Source organism: Neopsephotus bourkii, unplaced genomic scaffold (genome assembly GCF_033783945.1).
Source record: "Neopsephotus bourkii isolate Nb327-2 ecotype Australia unplaced genomic scaffold, CSIRO-AGI_Nbou_v1 NB_682, whole genome shotgun sequence".
Lineage (NCBI taxonomy): Eukaryota > Metazoa > Chordata > Aves > Psittaciformes > Psittacidae > Neopsephotus > Neopsephotus bourkii.
In genome coordinates, this window is record NW_026901181.1 from 98709 (window position 1) to 118785 (window position 20077).

The following is a 20077-nucleotide window of genomic DNA, read 5'->3' on the forward strand; positions in this document are numbered from 1 at the left end:
TGACAGTGAACAGAGGATGAGAAAGTGTAAAGGCTGAAGTTTTTGCTACTATTTTAGTTTATGCAGCACAATGTAGGCCATGCAGAAGTGCATGCTGCTTTTGACATGGGATCTGTCCAATTAACTGTGAGCATCTAACACAGACATCTACATCAGAGCAAGCTGCAAGCTGCTCTTGACAGTGAAGTGAGCCTAGAGCACAGTCAATGGCCACCTCATTTCCTTCACACCTCAAGAACATCATGTAAAATGATTCGTAAGTTGAACTCCACTGCCTGTGAGAGGCAAGACAACTTGCTCTGATGTGCACTTAGCGGATTAGCTAAGCACAGCCCCACCTTAGAGTGACCCAGGAGATAACAGATGGTACTATCAGAAGAAGTTAAGAAATGAGTTGCTGGATGTATGCAGACACAACACAACTCGGAAGGCTGGCAGATTTGTTAAGAATTCTCTAGAAACTACCTAGTCAACACCAGTTATTTTTCAGGCAGGAAAAACAGTCCCTCCAAAAACAAGCACTGACTTACCAAAAGTAACAATTCCCACAGTGATTTGCTTTTAAAATAAACAAACAAATGAACACCAAGCCCCTTTTTTCCCCTCTTGCGTTTATTGTTCTTTTGGGAGGCACAATGGAAATTTCAGCTTTTGTTCATTTATTTGCCCTTGTAAACCAGCAGGTTACAGGTTATAGCCGTCAATCTACAATCAATATATACTTCAGGTCTCCAATTAAATTTTAACATTTCCTGATGATAAAAGAGGCACATGTGCCAGACAGCAGCAGCAACTGAAATAAGAAGAGTTTAAGCAAAACTTGCTTAAAAAGCTACACTGACTGCTATTTTAAGGCAGGTTTGGTGAAAGTTTGACAGACAATTTCCTCAGAAAATTAAAACAATAATTTTGTCTACATAAATACATTAATTTTGATTGAAAAGAGGGTTTTACAAAATACTTCATCAGTGTGAAATTATTACACTTCCTTTAGTTAGAAAGACAGTAATGAATCCTTCTGTTCAGAATTCAGACTTCTCAGCTATTCCTTTACCTTGCAGGAATGGCACAAAGTGAAGGCAGGCAGTGATGCTCTGTTGTCACAAAAGGCACAAGTTTCTCAGGGAATTAGTAATTCAGGCAACACTGCAGTCTCCAGAATCTCTCAGGCTGTGTTCTCAATGATAATAGCAATACCTTGTCCACCGCCAATGCAAGCTGACCCAACTGCGTACTTCCCACCACGACGCCTGTAAAAACAGTGAGAGTGATTTACATTTATAAAACCACAGTAGTTGTTGTCCTGATTTTATGAAAAGAAACTAGCCATCAACTTGATACCACTAAAGATGACATTTTAGATTGTATGTCGTTCTTCTTCTAGAAAAATATCATTAAGCCTCAACTGATGTTGAGATATTTTTGTAGAAAAAGGAGTTACATGTCAGTCTTTAGCCATTTGAAAGACTGTACATTGTTCTTAGAAACAGAAAGAATAACATTACAGGACACTTGTGGTTTCAACACATAATATGGGTGGTGTAAGTAAGACAGGATTTTATTGCCAAGGTAATATTTTAAAGCTAAGTTTTCTGCAGCCATACTCCACGAAACAGTTTTCTGCAAGGTACAAATTAAATGAAGCTTTATGGTTGAATGTTAATGTTGCAAGTACAAGCGAAAAGATAAGAGTGATCTCTGCCCTGGGGTGGGGGAGAAACCAGGAAAATTCAGATTAAGTGGTGTTAAGCATATCAAGCAAGCCAAAAAGAGTCAAAATTTCTGAAAGTGGACTATAGGAGAAAGAAGGTGATGACAAAGCCTTTTAAATGCACCCTGTTATGAAAAGAACAGACTTTGTTCAAAGGCCATTTTAAAAAAGGAAAGTTTCCCACTGCCTACTGTGGAGTTGGATCAGATGTAGAGGAAGCAAAAATCCTGCAATGAGACCAGAATGGAGTATGAGGCAAGCTGCAGGACCTGGAGTAGTGCACAAAGGTAACAAAGCATACTTCAGTGAGTAGAGTTTTAATCCAGTCAACCGGAAGATCTTAGTCACACAGCATCCACGCTGAAAATCTTTTGCATGGGTAAACACATCAGCACTGCATTCACTACCAGCAGCTATTGACTATGTACATACCTCAACTCATGAACCAGATGAGCTGTGATCCGTGAGCCTGATGCTCCCAAAGGATGACCTATTGCAATGGCACCTCCATTGACATTGGTTTTTTCAGGGTCAAGGCCCAAAACTTTTTCAACAGCTAGGTATTGAGGTGCAAACGCCTCATTCACCTAAAACACCAGAGGAACAACACAAACTGTTCATGTTGACTTGCCACACAAGCCTTCGGTAGTAGGTGTGCACACAAGATGAAGTGCACCTCATTTATTGTCCAGGTCATTTTGATTGAGAAAAATATTAAACATATAAAACCATACTAAGACAGCATACGAATTGTCAGGCCAAGCCAACGTAAATTCAAAACCTCCTGGCACATGTGATACAAAGTTAGTATACAGTGTATTTAAAAAAAAAAAAAGGCATGTCAGATTCCAATGCAGTGTGCTCATAAAGAATCCATTGCTCTGATTAAAAATGGCCTTGGTCACAAATGGAGAAGTGCGACTAACTTAAACATTAACAGTCCAGCCAGCAAAGTAAAACTTCATGTCACATGAGGATTTTTTCCATGGAATGCTATCATGCCATTTCCACATCCACATGCCTAAGGCTGGGTTTTTGTTTTTTTTTTTTTTTTATTTTATTTTAACAACTGTGCAACTGTTGTAGAAACTAGATGGAAAGAGGTCAGGCAGGCTCCAGACATGAAGAAACATCTACTTTGTGATGGCGGGCTACACATATGAGTGGAATGTTTCTGCTAAAAAGATCAGGAGTAACCTTATCGTTCATATTAAAACTCCTTACCTCTACTAAATCCATGTCCTTCAGGGTCAATCCTGCTTTCTTCAGAACCTCAGTAATTGCAGGTACAGGACCTGGTTGGAAATTGTATGCACAGTTACTTAAATAAAAAAAAAAATTAACTAAATAAAAGCTTATAAACATGACATACATAGGATAGTTTCATAAAGCCTCATCAGATTTCCTCCCATGAGCCTCTGCAGCCAATGAATTCTGGATATGCCACTCACCTGCTTTATTAGGTAGTAATAGAACTGCTAAATCTCAAAACTATTTGGCAGCCTTCTCAACACACTGCCAGGGAAAGTCAGGAGTGTCACTACTGCTGCACAGCTGGTAAACACAGACATAGCTTTCAAGTCAAGAGAACTGACAGTCCCCAGCCAAACAGAACAATTTCATGACAGTTTTGACGTTTTCTCTTTCCCTGTACTCTTGGCTCAGCTTATTCTTTCTTCACAATTTGCAGCCTCCAGGTACACAAAAAAGAAAAAGGCAGGGCGTTCTAGAGTTTGCTGGTCATGTGCTTAGTTATGGGTATTGTTGTTTTGGTTTTCTTAATATTATTTATCTGAAAATCTTCTAGTAAAAATCCCTAAGAATAAAATGCTCCCTTGGACCCATGTCTCAGCTACTGAAGACAGTTAAGATTTTTTCTGGGAATATTACAGAATTTGGCCATAAAACTGTTTCAGTAAGAAAGCTGACACCTATGACCTAGTATAACCCACTAGAGGAGATGAATCTCTCAGATACCTAAGGAAAGAGACACTCAAAGAGAATCTGAAAGGGTTAATTAGACATGTGCTTGTAGAACAAAGATACTGAGATCTTAGATAGCCATTTTGGTTATTAGACAAAAAACCCCAATCCTAGAACATTAACAAGCCTAAATTCTATCTCAGTACCAAAAACTGGTGATGAAAACTCACAGCTCAATGAATAAAAACCATAAAAATAAGTAAATGACAGAAGAGACAGAAAAATTAAAAGTAGGGGCCCAGTTCAAAGCTCAGTGGATTATCAGAGAGCCTCAGGCTGCTTAATACTGAACTAAATGCATCTCATTACAGATTTTAGTATGCCCGTTACCCGTGAGAGTAACGGGTGGGTCTCATGTGGACAATACAAAGACCATTAATGACAGCCAAGCAGACATTTTTCCCTCTCTCTCTCTTTCTCTTTTCTTTAAAAACAATGAATTCTCTCACTAGACATTGTGAAGCAGGACTCCTCACCACTATCAGTATGTGAAAGAGCAGTTGCTTAGACTGAGCTCCTGTTCTCAGATCTGTTGCTGTCATGTCGATGAATCTCCTCTGGTCTTTTTGAGATGCTGGGGACAAGCTCTGGTGTTAAGAAGTTGGGATACTAAATGTTTCTCCGTATGATTTATGAAGTTTTTAAACAAGCTAAAAGAGTTGCCTGACTTTGAAAGAATGGGCTAGTTCAGAAAGCACAATGACAGCATGAAGTCTAGCGAAAGAAACCCTCCCTCTACATTTGCTTTGAAGGTTGTGTTAGTCGGATAGTCTGATCGAGAAAACAAATCTGACAATGCTTCATTTGCATTTCTACTGACACATGGAACCAGCCAACAATGACTTCTCTGAACAGAATGTCAGAAAGGAAAAGATGCCGGGATACAACACTGTCTACAAACTAAACAGAAGGGAAAATCCTGGGATGTCTAGATTGGCTTTGAGGGTTTGTTTGTGTTAACAGCTACTTGATTAAGAAGCATAAAATATGCGACTGAAAAAAGAGTTGGTTTGCCAAAATAATATCTGAACAGATGTGTATCCTGGAATCCCATCTTAGGTTGAGCTGGAAAGTGTACACTTAGCCTCTTCAGCAAGAGGTGCAGAAGGCAACTCATAGTAGCCCACTTAAACAATGGGATTTAAAACTTCAAAGCTGGGAAACTAAAGTGAATTTCAGGAGAAAACGGGTTTTAAAAAACATTGAGGAAATAACTATTTTTTTGACTAACAAGAGAGGAAAAAAGGAGGAAAAAAAGGGTGCCTGTGAGACTATACTTCAGTGCTAATGCTGTAAGTCAGGCACTGCACATACTCCTTCAGCCAAACTGAGGAGTAAGTCACTCTGAGTAAGAGGGGTGGAGTGATGCAGAGGAATGGACAGTCTCTCTGTAGTAAGCTACATGAGCATCTTCACAGTCTCCAGACTCATCACACTGCAGTCTCTCTTTCTTTCCACAGAATGCCCAATACAAAAACATTTTAGTGCTGCTTGATCCTATAAAATAACATGCTTTATTGCAACTTACCAATGCCCATTATGGAAGGATCACAGCCAGATGAGTGATATGCTACTATTCTTGCCAGAGGAGTAAGACTGTGCTTTTTAAGTGCCGATTCACTGGCAATGATGACTGCACCAGCTCCATCACATACCCCCTTGCAACAAGAGAGAAAAGCATTCTTAGTGGAGGGGGGAAAAAAAATCAAACAAAAAGTCCAGTACACTAAGTATGCCCCTCAGAAAAAACTTGTGTCCAAGACACCAGTTATCAGCAAACAACTGTATTATTGTTTATTCAAAACAACAAACCACAATCTCACTATTCTGTGGATAGTGAAAAAAGTTAAATAGAGATGTTTAATTAATTTCAGTGTTTTACAAATGCAAAATACATTTTTTCCACTTAAAAGTCTCCCTTACATTGGAAACATTGTTCTGTTGACTGGCAAGAACAGTGTTAATATTGTATAATACATGTATTAGAAATTACAAAAGATGCTTTACAGACACTCATACTTACAGTGGCTATGATCTATTTTAGGCAGGAAATCAGATTATATGATCACAGTGGTCCTTCTGGCCCAAAGATCATTAATCACTTAGTTAAGATAATGACTGTAAGAGGAACAGTCTGTAATAACATGTTGCTAAGCACCCAGTCTACTTCATGTAAGAACAAAATGTGGTTTGGACTAGAGGATACTAATTGTGGTACAAAGATGATCATCAGCAACAGACCCACCTAACATAATGCATGATTTGTAAAACAAGTATCCAGTAATCACTGCCACCAAAAGAAAATACAAAGAAAAGAAGGTGCCTGTACACAGCCACTGCAGGTACGAGCTGTGTAACTCAAGCCTGATGAGGAAGTGTCAATGCCCCACCAAAAGAACACGGCAATCCAAAGAACCAAATTTTAGGACACAGGAGCAGACTGAAGGATCCCCTGCCATCTTGGGGCTGAGGCATTCAGGCAGGGGCATTCCATTTCAGAATTAGAAATCATTTTTGTCACGAGACACCACCGATAGCCAAAGGTGGCTCACTGAGACATAAATACAGTGACACTAAATTTGGAGAACCTTAAAGGTGACACTTTCACAACCCAAGGCTTTGACGTACTCACTGAAGCATTCCCAGCAGTGACTGTTCCATCTTTTTTAAAGACAGTCGGGAGTTTTGCCAATTGTTCCAGAGTGGTCTGGGGTTTGGGGTGCTCGTCCTTTTGCATACTTTCTTTCCCCTTTTTGGTTTTCACTTCAATTGGTGCCATCTCAGCATTAAAGTAACCAGCATCATGAGCTGCAACCACAAAAAGGAAAATAAAACGAGTATGATACAAATATCAAGCTGATTGCACAGCATGACCAATAATCCTATTTTCATGAGCACACAACTTTTGCTCTATTTTAACTAAGAGTTCAGGGACAGTCCTGTTTATGCTTTATTTTGCTTAAATAGGCTGGTTGGAGCTTTATTGCTTGTTCAAGTTCTTTTTTTTTTTTTTAGAAACTGAGCAAAAACTCTAAAAATACATTCTCAAAATTCTCCAAAGGAAGTCTCAAATACTGAAGTTATAGTTCAGCTTTAAATAAGTGAACTCTTCTTCCTTCTTTTGTTTTAATAACCAGATTTGGTTTTTTATACACATTCCCCTTTATTGTTGCTTTATTCTACAGCTTTGTCATTCACCAGAAGGCAAGAAGCTGTAAGTCTCACTCAGAGAGGAATGTAGAAAAAATCCTAAGCCACATTTTCTCTGTTGATAACCAGCATAAGCTATTGCATATCAATTTAAATCCTGTCCAAGGGGCACCCCCACAGGTTCTCAGCTCAAGTCATGATCTCAGAATGGAATTCAGCTGCCTAAGCAACCTGAAATAATTGAAGACATTGTAGCTACCTAAGATGCCCACAAGAGGGCCATATCACCTAAGACGACATTAGGGGCCAATATTCAGGCATCGAAACACCACCTTTCATATTCACACTTGGTATAAACACACAGATTTAAAACCAAAACAATTCCTATCTCCCAAAACTAAACCAAGAATCCCAGCCTCTTCAGATCATTCCACAAATGCAACTCTAAGGGATTTAGAACGATGACAGTGAAATTGCCAGGTCTGATGTTGTTTAGCTACCTCTGAACTTCCCAGTTAATTCTACAAAACCTTTTTCTTTCCTGATTAACCACAAGACTCTCTCTTTAGTGTGGAATAAGATTAACTACTCATAACAAGCAGACATGAAAACAGCAAGGCAGAATCCTTGAAAACAAGAAAGAAGCAAAAGCCTCTTCAGGGGCAATGTTTCTAGCAAAAGATGGAGGAATGGCAGGATTTAGCTAACAAGATGAACAGGAAATGCAACATATGACTAAGAAAAGTTACAAAAGGCACTGCTGCACACACTGTAAAAATTCAAAATCTTCCTTCAAGACTAGCAGCTGTTAAAAAGCAGCATCATTAGAATCTAAAAGTATACCAAAGTCTTTCCATCTTAGGTTCATCTTCGGGTTGCAATGCATTTTGAAGTCCCAGTATAATCACTACACATTCTACTGGCTTTTGGTCTACCATCCTCCTTACATTATTAATCAGATTTACAGGAACCAAGTGACTCTAAGTCATGGCTTTGGCCATGAAACCACCTACAAAACAGTTTTTAAACAGGTCCTGAACAAGTATCCCTTCTTCAGATTCCATCTGCTCTAACTGTTCAAGGTTTGAAAAAGAAAGGAAAAGGATTTAGACCAGAGGGCTTGAATTACAGTATCTGAAAATCAGAAGACAAATTACACCAAGATGCATGAGCTACAAAAAAATTAAAAATACTTTTAATTGATTCTAAAACCTCTAGAATTGAAGCTAGTATCATATAAACACTTTAATTCCTAAATTTACTAACCAGCTTTGCATCTCTGTTGCGTTTTGAAAGCGTATCGGTCACAGTCTTCTCGTGTGATGTTGTACTTTGCAGCCAGATTTTCAGCTGTAATTGCCATAGGTATTTTAACATGTGTATCTGTTAGAGCTGCCCACAGTGTGTCTTCCAGCTGCGTAGAACATAAGAAAATTATAAAGCACAGCAGTATTAACATTTATTATTGACAGTTTCTAATTATCCAGTAGCCTCTTGGAAACTAACACCTCTTTGTAAAGTTAACTCAGGTTACCTGTGGATACTTTATTTAAGTTAGAATATACTGCAACCAGTCTGCAGGTTCTTGTGTGCTATTTCAGCTAACAGACAGTGTGCTCTAGCACAGCTCTTTCTACTCACATGTGGCCTTGAGAGACCTGGGAAAAGCCTACAAGTCTTAGAATTTCAGTGTATTTTACTGCTGCATGAATTATTTTTTAGAGACCTATGAGAACACATGCCTCTCTTTCTGGTTACCAAAAGGGAAAGATGAGGAACTACGAAAAGGCACAGCAGCCTACTGATTCTTCAGGTCTTTCTCTACCATCAGGTAAAAATCACTTTACTGGGACCCAAGATTCCTGTAGGGAAAACCTCTCTGGTGAGAAAACACCCAAGTCTAACTTCACTTAACCTGATAAAGGCAAGCCCAGTCAGTCCAGATGCATTTTGCCCTCTCTCTGTGACCAGCGAAGTTCTGCAAGATCAATTACTCATTCACCTGCAACTGTATAAGTCAATTATCTTCATGATAAGAACCCAGTGGCACCTAAGGAGACTCAGTACGTCAGCAACCTTGTGAAGGTTTTCTTTGTAGGATCTGAGACTTAGTCACAGTGCCATACAAGATTCACCGAACAGAGCTGGTACTTCAGATTCTCAACCTTCATAACAGAAAAATAGCAAAAAAACCCTAAGGACTGAAAGACTAAAACACCCTAATTTAGCATTTTGATGTTGCTTATAACCCATTGAGTAAATAGAAAATATCAGAGCAGAGCTGGATCCTGCTGCAAATTTCTCACAGTATTCACTATGGATTTGTCTTCAGAAGAAAATGCAAAAGTAAGTTATCTATCAATGTATTTAAATTCAAGTTTCCTCTTTTAAAATTGAGAAATGCTTATAACTTGGAGACACACATGTTCTTTACCAGTCTATGCACACGCTGCTAGCATTACTAGCTTTACCTAAACTGTATACCTCTGCTTAATAGCCTCTGACAAGGTTTTATGTTATATACAGTAATTCAATGGGATGTACCAAGCAAAGTAAGTTTTGTGCCAGAGTTTATTGATACATTTAACATAGAACAAGAATTCAAATATGGGCTTGGGAAAGCTAGAAAACTGGCATGCCAAATAAAATTGCCTCAACCTACCATCATGATAATGTCTGAATGCTTGATTCATGCCTTGAACAACTAATCTGGATCTAATCTCAAGTACTTTAATTTGCAAGGATATAGTATCTACAAGCCTGATACTTTATGTTGCTCTGTAAACATGACTTTGTTCAGAAAAAAAACCCACAACAAAACAAACAAACCAACAAACAGGTGGGAAAAAAAGGTACCAGACCTTAAGGTCTGCTCCCAATCTAGTTCCAAATCGAATGTTTCGAACTGCGTACGGTGCTTGGCTCATATTTTCAGCTCCACCACACAGAACAACTTCTGATTCATTAAGGCAAATTTCCTGTTAACAGAAAAACAAAACAGATCTAGGATTGAGTTTGATGGTTTTGTAAGACAATAATGAATGTTTCAGAAAAAGACCTCATTGCCTACAGAGCGACAAATGGAGAATGCATTCAAGCTTTGTCATGTGTACATTTATGAAGGGTTCACCCTTCTATTAAGATTAGGGTCTGTCTCTTTCATGACATGCTCCTTCTTCCTTCTTTCAGTAAGGAATGATTATACCAATGATGAAGGACGAGAATATGGGTGCACACAAATGTCAGGATGGAGGAACAAAGTCATTAAGCATCTGAATGCTTGTGTGGATCGGTTCACAGATGGTTGAGCTTTTTCTTTTTGAGCTCCCAATCTTCTCAAAAAGAACACAAATTAAACCACAAAGTCTGAAACCAGACCTTACAAATCTAAAAAATACAGGACATCATTTTATAAAACATGAGACATGCAAGCTGTCAAAATAAACCCCCCAAAACACATTAATTCAACACAACCTAAAAGTCCCAATTACTAAACACACCGTAAGACCACTTCTTTAAAACAGTTCAGTCATGTGGGCAGTTAAGGTTGTTTGTGTACTGGAATGGAAGCAGATGAAGTAATCTTCATGTGCATTTGAGATAACTACTTAGTAATCAGCATGACTGGTTTGTAGTCATACAAATGAGATTCTTCCAAGATGCTTCCTATAGTTACCAAAAACTTTGTGTATTTGAGCAGCTCAGAAAAGAAGCTATAGCTTTGTTCTGTGCCAGGGAAATACAAAAGCATTAGCTGCACTGATGAAATGCTATCTTTGGAAAAGATCTCACAACCACACTTCCAATATAAGTGGTCGAATTCTCCAATAGACTTTTTTCAGTGAAGACCAACACATATATAGCCTTTGCAGAAAGCACTATTAAAAACAGTCAAGTGGGTATTATTGTAAACATGCAATCTTAAGTTTACATTGTCTTTCACATTTTTTTCCTGGAGAGGATCAAACCTAAAATTCTCTAGCCATTAGGAACTTTCAGAACTAAAAAAGCAATCAAACAACAAAAAAAACCAACTCAAAATCCCAGCAAAAACATCCAAACAAAAACCAACTCTGTGGCTGCTCCAACAGCTACAAAATACCCTTTAATTTTGTAAAGTCTAACCACTACTAGTGTCATAGACCACTGGTCTGTATGAATAACTGAAATAAAAATCACCATACCACTGTATAATCCTGCTCAGTACTCAGTGGTTTTAGCCAACCGGTCAAGGAGAAGTTGATTTTCTTCTGTTTAAAAAAAAGTGACTCTACAAATTACCTAACCCATCAGAGGTTTTGGATCTTTGAACAAAACCACACAAAAAACACAGGATGCTCCTAACATAGCTAGTAGGTGAGATTCTATACAATGATCAAAGGGTGAAAGCCTCCTGTTGTGGTTCTGATGGCCAGTAACTCCAATTCATGCAAACAGGATCACAGAATGCAACTATTGCACAGCTGAACACTATTTCACTGGCTAATATCAGTTGCATTCCTTATGTTAAAACTCATAATAGCTGTAATGATAATCTTTAAATCCAGCCACAAAGGATCTGCAGAGGCTGAACTCTTCCGGAAGACCATGCAGGGCAATAGGAATTTTCTAATAGTGGTAGCCAAAAATCATAGAATCATATAATAGAATCGTTTGGGTTGGAAAGCACCAATAAGATCATCTAGTTTCAATCATCCTGCCATGGGCAGGGACACCTTTCACAAGACAGGTTGCTCCAATTCTCATCCAACCTGATCTTTAACACTGCCAGGGATAGGGCAGCCACAGGTTCTCTGGGCAACCTGTCTGAGTTATGGGATAATAGTAATTACTCATCCCAAGCAGAAAGTCCCCATTTCTACACAAGCCTCTTCTCTCATTAACTGTCTGATGCAACAAACTGATAAAGGCTACAACTACTACAGAAATACAGAGCTTTATACCTGACATCCATTGGCAATGGACTGGAAACCAGAGCCACAAAGTCTGTTGACAGTGAGGGCTGGAACTGGGACAGGAACCCCCACACGCAGACCAACATGTCTTGCAATATAAATTGCATCTGCAGAGCTCTGTGGACAGAATAAACAGGTTTTGTTACACTCTAACTTCTTTGGAGTAAAAGTCCTGACAAAAAGTCAGAATATAAAAAAACTTAATAGTGTACAGCAGAAATCCTGCTAATCAAAAAGACGCCATCCTATATGATCAAAAAGGGACAGTGTCTTAACATGCTTTTTAAAGAAACTGTGTGTTGTAAAAGTGAGAAATCAGGCCAAAAATGGGCCTTCAGATGTTAAGACTGAAGTCAGCAGTTTAAGAGTCTTACGTTTTCACTTATCCTTCATTTTCAAAACAGCATACACACAACACACTTAAGAGCAGATCCTGCCCGGCAATGAAAAATTATTTCAAGGTAAATTAAAATTGCCCAGACTAACAGTGGTAAGGGTCCCCAAAACCAGCCAGTGTGGAAAATGCAGAGATGACATTACTGCTTCATATCCACTTGATGAAATTCCGTAACTGTGTTCTAACTGGACACTGGCCTGATCTAACATGAAATCTTGTTCCTCTGAAGCTTTTCAAAGACAATTCTACCACATTTCTATTTCAAAAGCAAAATACTGCAAACAGAACACTTCAGAACCCACTCCTTTAATAAACCAGTCTCCAACATGAAACAAAAACTATTAAATTACTGTATTTCAGCTACTGAGTCAGCAGATGACGATGAGCACAGGTACAGCATAAAAAATTATAACAGCGCTGCTACAGGTTTGCAATGGATCTTTTTCCAGAGAGAACACATGTTCTTGGGGATCATGCCCTAGGCTAACAGGTTTTATAAAGACAAAAAATTCTGTGCATAATGCTATGTGCCCATATAAGTTCAGAAAAAAAATATAAATAATTAATCTAGCCACTTCCGCTGAAATGTTCACAGAATCACAGAATCCCAAGGGTTAGAAGGGACCTCAGAATATCACCTAGTCCAACCCCCCTGCAAGAGCAGGGTAACCTAGAGTACATCACACAGGAACTTGTCCAGGCAGGCCTTGAATATCCCCAACATAGGAGACTCCACAACCCCCCGGGCAACCTGTTCCAGTGCTGTCACTCTCATAGTAAAAAAATTTTCCTGATATTCACAGATTTATAAATATTTAAACTTAATCAAATAATACTTAAAAGCAATACAGGACTAAAAAAAGAAAATCTACTGGGATAGGGGAGTATGATGCAAAGGAAAAAAATTTCAACATGAAAAGACATTTTATTAGGAGAACTGTACTTTTTCCATGTGAAAGCATTACAAGAGTTTTGGATGCAGCAATATCATTTTTCTTGGCCCCAAACTGTTCTTACAAAATCTAAAAAGCGAACAAAAGAAACTGAGATAGTAGCTATAGGAGACAGAATAATCAAAAGCTACTCTTTAGGATGAAAATCCTTAAGAAGGAGTACTGCATGCTTGTTCAGTTATCATGAAAGTTCTCAAGATTTTGTTTCTTCTGCACCCTTCAAACAGTGCAAAATAAAGAGTGCCACCCTTAACAGTGGTGAAGTCAGTATAAAAAACAAACCAAAAATGCTCTTTGCTGTCCTGCCTAGAACAAAGACTCTCACCTAGATATACGGATAACTGCAGTTTTGCAATGGTGATGCTCTGCATACAACAGCATCTGCACCACAAGCTCTTTGGAAAAGACAGGATTGTCTAGATGTCTCTGCCAATCAAGGCATGTATCCTTCCAGCTCAAGATAAGCTCATATTCAGTCAAAAAAAAAAAAAATCTATAGAAAACTCAAGCGAAATGGACTCAAATTACAACCTCCAGAAAGACAGGAGATTATATAATCCAGTGAAAAATCACTGTTACACAGTTACTGTCACGCAGTTACAGAGCTCAAGTCAATAAAATAGCAAAACTGTACCAGGGATTGCCAATTAACCATTTGAATACTGCACATTTTTTAGAAGATAAGCTTGTTCTAGTTTAAGCTACCTTTCATACTGAAAAGAAAACTAAGAGTTGCTCCCAATAATATCACAAATCATGTGAGGTATGTCCCTTAAACATGAACAGGAAATACTACACTGTAAATGTCACTTCATTTCCAACCCTTTGGTTTATTCTTGGCTGCAAAACAGAGGTAACTATCTATAGGACCATACTGAAGGAGACAACTGAAATCATCACCAACCAGCAGATTTTCCATGCTACCAACCTGCATGACACTGCCGACGACGACACTGTCAATTATCTCAGGAGAGATCTTGCCAGCAGCCAGTGCAGCTCGAGCTGCATGTTCTGTTAGGTCGGTGGCTGTGAAGTCCTTCAGCAAACCTCCATAGGTCCCAAAAGGAGTTCTCTTTGCTGCAACAATGAACACACCTGCAAGAGAAGCAAGAATTATCCAGATGTGCAGAAGCTAACAAACAAAAATTCACCAAGTCAGCCTCGACATCCTACATTCACAAGCAACTTCATAAATATAGGCAGTGTGAATGCACACAGTTCAAGATAAGGTATAGGATATAGCAATACTTTAGACAAGGGAGGTATGCAGAATTAATGGTCAGAAAGGAAAGCTGGGAAGATTCCAGAAATACCTCCTTTACACAAAGAGTTTTCAGAAAGAACAGACAGTTTGGATACTGCTGAACAACAGAGGCTGCCACACCACATCAGACGTGAGTGCTAGCATACTGAAAGGATGAAAGTAACATCCATGGAATCCCATAGTGGGCACCTGTGAAATAGTCAGGTGAGGAACAGGTCTTTTGAAAAACAAAGAGGCCATTCCCTCATCCTAGAAAAATCAGCATGTTTTTGGCTTATACCCTGAAACAGTTTTCAGAAAGAAAAGAAAAAACCCCACTTTTTATATGCATTTTAACTTTGACTCCTTTAACTTAGGAGGAAAAACGTTCTCTACTCAAAAACTTTGTGTTATTTCCAGAGCTATATATAGACCATCTAAACTGTATTAGAATCAGCCTTCCAGTTTCAGAGAAGAATTACAGAGTTTTGATAGAATCATAGAATGATTTGTATTGAAGGGACCTTAAAGCTCATCCAGTTCCAACCCCTGCCACGGGCAGGGACACCTTCCACTAGAGCAGCTTGCTCCAAGCCCCTGTGTCCAACCTGGCCTTGAACACCAAGGATGGGGCAGCCACAGCTTCTCTGGGCACCCTGTGCCAGCGCCTCAGCACCCTCACAGGGAAGAGCTTCTGCCTAAGAGCTCATCTAAATCCACCTATCTCTGTGGCCTCCTCTGGACTCGCTCAAACAGCTCCACATCCCTCTTGTGTTGCTGCCCCACAGCTGGCTTAGGACTGCAGATAGAAGCGGAGATTCCCCTCCCTTTCAACAGACAGGAGAGCACGTGCAAGAACCTGTGTACTGAGGCATTGGCCAGAAGCAGTCTACGTGAATTTTGGCTTGGGAAAAGCTGTCTCTGAACCAAACCAAACATTACTGACTGTGTGTCTCTGCTTCCATGTGCAGCAACAAGCAGGAGGCAGCCTGTGAACTTTCCCCCAGTTGAACAACAGAGCTCACACCTCCCTTTTCTACAGCTGCCATGAGTTATTTTAAGTAACGTTGGAAAGATACATATTGATTAAAGAATGAAGGCAAATGAGAATGTTCATTAAGCTGCTCATGAACACTGTTTTTAGGCTGTTAGAGGATGGAGGATTCACATTCTTTGCCTGTTTTGTCAGGGAGAGAGTGCTCCTCTGCTTCTCACGTATCTGGAGCCCAGGCAGCATTTCTAGAAAAGGACTTTCCAAACTGGTGAAGGTCAAGCTTGTCCCACTGACAAGGGCTTGAACACAATGTCAGGATCTGAAACATGGAACAAGTACACTTAAGATCACCTGGGAAGTACCCCAAAGTGGACTAAGCAGTAATGAAGCTTCAAGGATAGGGATGAACATGAAATGTCGCTTTCAAAGACATGTAGACAGCAAACTAGTGTGTCACCCTCACATCCTGATCCTGCCCAGTGGCTTCTTTTCTGGGATATCCCACAGACCTTAGAAAGAAATCTTTGCTAAAGACACTACTGCTGCTCCCTTAAAACGCAGTCCTGACACGGTAACTATCTGAAACCTGGGAGAAGCAAAATTCATTTCCTCAAAGGAATAAATAGATATACCTCCAAACAGCCCACTCTTCAGGTTTTTTAAGCACAGAGGGAACACCATAGTCGTTGCAGAGGCCTCTGTATATTCAGAGGTCTGAAAAGTAACAGAACTGGTATTGCAGGGAAGGTTCTGCACCCAGGCTTGCAACAAATGCTCAGAACTGACTCCTCATCCACACAGTGTAGGCTACATCCATTGTCAGTTTTCACTCTTAATTTATCATCATGCAACTGAGAGCAAGTGATTTAATCAAAACAATTCTTAATCCATTGACTGAGCATGTTTTACTTTGGTTGTACATACCAAAACCAAACAACAAAGAACCCTGAAGAAAACTAGTAACAAAGTGTGAGCCCCTATAAGATTTTTTAACAGGGGCGAGGATGCTTTAATTGATTTGTCTCTATAGAAAACCACTGCGATCAACACAGTCATGCAGAATTAGTCCCTGGACTCTCTCAAGTAATAAGATGGAAGATTTAAATTTATACTAATAGTTTTCAGTTAACTATCCAAGATATCTTGTATTAACAATAATTTATGGATTGTTAAGTTTGAGTCTTCATTAAATGTTAACAATATTGGTAAAATAAAGACCCTTTGCTCTTTTAAGGGTTATCTCACATTCCTAAACTTATCTTCCTTGTGACAAAGCAGACTTTTGACAATCATCCTTCCACATTCCTCCCTCAGTCTCACAAAATTGCGCCATCCAAGCTCATTACGTAGGTTTGCTGCAGATCAGTTCAGGGACCTGGCCAAGCTAAATGAACTTGTTTTCCTCCCTTCTGGCCAGGTTGCTGGTAATCCACATTATCTGCTGAATCTCATACACAACACTGTTGCCTTACAAACAGTACAAGGGCAAGGACGGACCTTTGCTCTTACACCATCCTTTCACGATAACAAAGTCTTTCATTGAGGTTACTCACTGCTGCCCACTTCTCAACAGCACTACAGAGCCAACATGTAAACCAAAACAGATCATAGAACCAAGACACCTGAAGACTAATGCAGAGATGGTGCAAAACGAGGGGCTAGTTTTCATTGGATCAGTTCTGTGCCCAGCTCTTCTTAAGTCTCCATTAATTAGTACTGTCCTGCATTACCACAGGAAGACTTGCAACATCTGCAGTTTTCCAAGGTAATGAACATTGGATGAGAGCAGAATATCACAAAATGCACAGGAATCTGTAAATGTTGGGGCAAGAAAGCAAAGGACAGTCTGAACCCTTACCAAACAATTCAAGACATCTTTTAAATCTGTTTTGCTGCCAAATGGTGATCTGCTATTACAGGCCTGCGACATTCTCCAACCCTCTAACATTTCTCAAATGCACTTGGTATGAAAATATTTTGTCAAGTCTTATTCCAAAGGCCTAAAAACCAATCATTTCCTCCCAAAAGTTAAGGAGCAAAAACAGCTTCTGAAAAATACTGTGGCAAGACACAAGATTATGAAACAGGCACAGAAAAGCAACATCAAGCAAGTATTACAGGCAAAGCTGCTCCAGCTCAGTAAAGCAATACAGAATTACTGCTGCACTGACCTTACAGGCTGCTGGGACTGAAACCTCAAACCACAACTTACAGGTATGTTATTACTTAAGTGCATTGTGTCAAGTAGCAAAGTACCATCAAATAAGACAAAAAGCCCCATTTTAATACAGTTCAATGTTACTTCTAAGCAAATCAGGTATTAAAGGATGTGTTTATCTAATTTTAAGAGGTGCAAGGTAGAGCAGAAAGCACATTTTTTTTTTACAGAAAACACTCTGAGGAACTGTTGGCACTCTGAGTCTATCCCGCACTGTTCATGCTAACAAACAAGCGAGGGGTGGATGGAACTAAAGAACCCGGCAGTCGCTGCCACTATAAGCGTCACTTCTAATGACTTTTAGCCACTGCCCGTTAACACGGGACACCCATTCTCACCCTTTGCTAGAGGCTGGTTTGTACCGTAACTGCCTCAAACGCCACAGGAAGTCAAACAGCCTATTTTGTTGAGTAAAACGGAGCTCAAAAGAGAGGATTGCTACCCGCACCCCGTTTCCAGCTGTGTTTTTTGAAGGGTCGCCTCTATTTCCAGCTGTTTATGCTGACACAACGGGAAGAAAAATCACCACGGCAAGTGGGGTGGGGGGGAAGGAAACAGGGGAGGGGACCAAAAGCGGCTTCCATGTTGGAAGCCCCTCGCATTACCCCTGGGACTACAGTCGGAACAGCCGCGCCACCGCCCCTCACTGTTGCCTCCGGCCCACGGCAGAACTCCCCCCAAGCACACCGATCCCCGCTTCCGCCTCATGGAACCAGGCCGGGCCCTGCTCCCCCTCAGAAGAAGAGTCAGACCCCCTCCCCCGATTGCCCCTAGGTGGGGCGGGCTGACCGGCCCTCACCCCGCAGCAGAGCCATGGCCGCACCGCTCCCCTCCGCGCTGCTCCGACGTCTGCCGCGCCCAGCTCACCCACCGCACATTCGCCACGCTGGGGGCGTAGGGGGCGGGCACGCCTAGAGAGCACGTTTAATTAATTAATTAATTAATCTTATCTTATTTCATTTCGAGTTGACTTGATTTCTTTCTCCTCTAATCCATTCTCCCTGCCTTACTCCTAGAAAAGGCTTTGAGGAATCGGAGGAACCGGACCCCGAGGTGTTGCCCCGGCAACGGGAGGCGCGGGCCTGCTCCCTCCGTGCCTCCTGGCGGCCCGGCCTCGCGGTCCGTAACGAGTCGCCGCTGAGCACGCCGAGATCCGCGGGACCGCTGAGGAAGGCACCTGAGACTCGCGGGAGGCGGCTGGGGTGGCCCCCGGAGCCCTGAGGGCAGCGACGACCATGATGATGTGAGGTGACCCCCGCCCACCCCCCGAACACTCCTCTGGGGTTTAATGTTGGTTTAATGGAGGTTTGGTGACCCAGCCGCTCCTCTTTCCCACCTTTAGGCGTTCTGAGGAGAGCAGGACTTGGCTCACGGTCCACAGAGGAACTCTTAATCAGGGGACGAAGGTGTCATGAGTTTAAACTGAAACAAGGAACAAGGGGTAATGGGTTGAAACTGAAATAAGGGAGATTTAGGTTGGATGTAAGGCAGAAGCTCTTCCCTGTGAGGGTGCTGAGGCGCTGGCACAGGGTGCCCAGAGAAGCTGTGGCTGCCCCATCCCTGGCAGTGCTCAAGGCCAGGTTGAACACAGGGGCTTGGAGCAAGCTGCTGTAGTGGAAGGGGTCCCTGCCTGTGGCAGGGGTTGGAACTGGATGAGCATTAAGGTCCCTTCAATACAAACTATGCTGTGATTCCGTTATATTTCCATGCAGTGACAAAATGCTAATTCTTCAGCTGAATACAGTCTGAAAGAGTACATTTGCAGTTTTGTTCACTTACCGTTGAAAGTGGAGGAACATGAACAGTTGCTTCAAATGCATCTTTTTCAATTTTATCTTTTGCATATCACAAAACGGGAGGGTCACCTCTGGAAAAGTCAGTGGTGGTGTGATCAGAGTGTTTCAGTTGAAGTAGAAAAAGTAACCACTGCACTTAAAACTCTGAAACATGCCCCCCATTACTGTTTCATTGACACAAAGAAGTCATTTTAGAGACTGCAGAATAAACCACATAAGAAAAAAAAATTGTGATGCATAAATGCAGTATTTCAAAGCAAGTTCCTGGTGAAAATGTAACACGTACATTGCCCTGGATGTCAGACAGCACAGCCTGAACCTCACATTTGAAATGGTGGGTTCGTAGTGGTGGTGCTTGGTGTGATTTGGGGGTTTGGGGGGGTTTTTTGTTGTTTTTTTTTTTTTTTTTGTGTGGGGTTTTTTTTTTAATTGTTTTTTGTTTGGGGTTTTTTGTGGGGTCTTTTGTTTTTTTTTTTTGTTTGGTTTTGTTTTGGGTTGGTTTGTTTTTTTTTTTTTTGAGGGTTTCATTTTTGGATGTGGTTTGGTTTTGTTTGGGGGTTTTTATTCCTAATAGCACTTTTCTAAGATACATTATATATGCAAAAAACCCCAGTACTGGTCAATATTGTTCTCTTACTAGGAACTTACTAGGAAAAAAGCATCTTTACAGACCTCTG

The 20077-nt window shown here is 40.6% G+C and overlaps 1 protein-coding gene across 1 annotated transcript; it reads right to left on the minus strand.

Moving 5' to 3' along the window:
- Window positions 1-591: 591 nt before the first annotated feature.
- On the minus strand, window positions 592-18596 carry ACAA2 (acetyl-CoA acyltransferase 2). The gene is made up of 10 exons (XM_061353570.1): window positions 18404-18596; window positions 14078-14244; window positions 11788-11916; window positions 9706-9822; window positions 8111-8258; window positions 6327-6502; window positions 5223-5352; window positions 2936-3006; window positions 2144-2298; window positions 592-1250 (listed from the first exon to the last, which is right to left on the minus strand). Exons 1-10 carry the CDS (start codon window positions 18417-18419, stop codon window positions 1166-1168), a joined length of 1194 nt encoding a protein of 397 aa, XP_061209554.1. The 5' UTR covers window positions 18420-18596; the 3' UTR covers window positions 592-1165.
- Between the last annotated feature and the right edge of the window lie 1481 nt (window positions 18597-20077).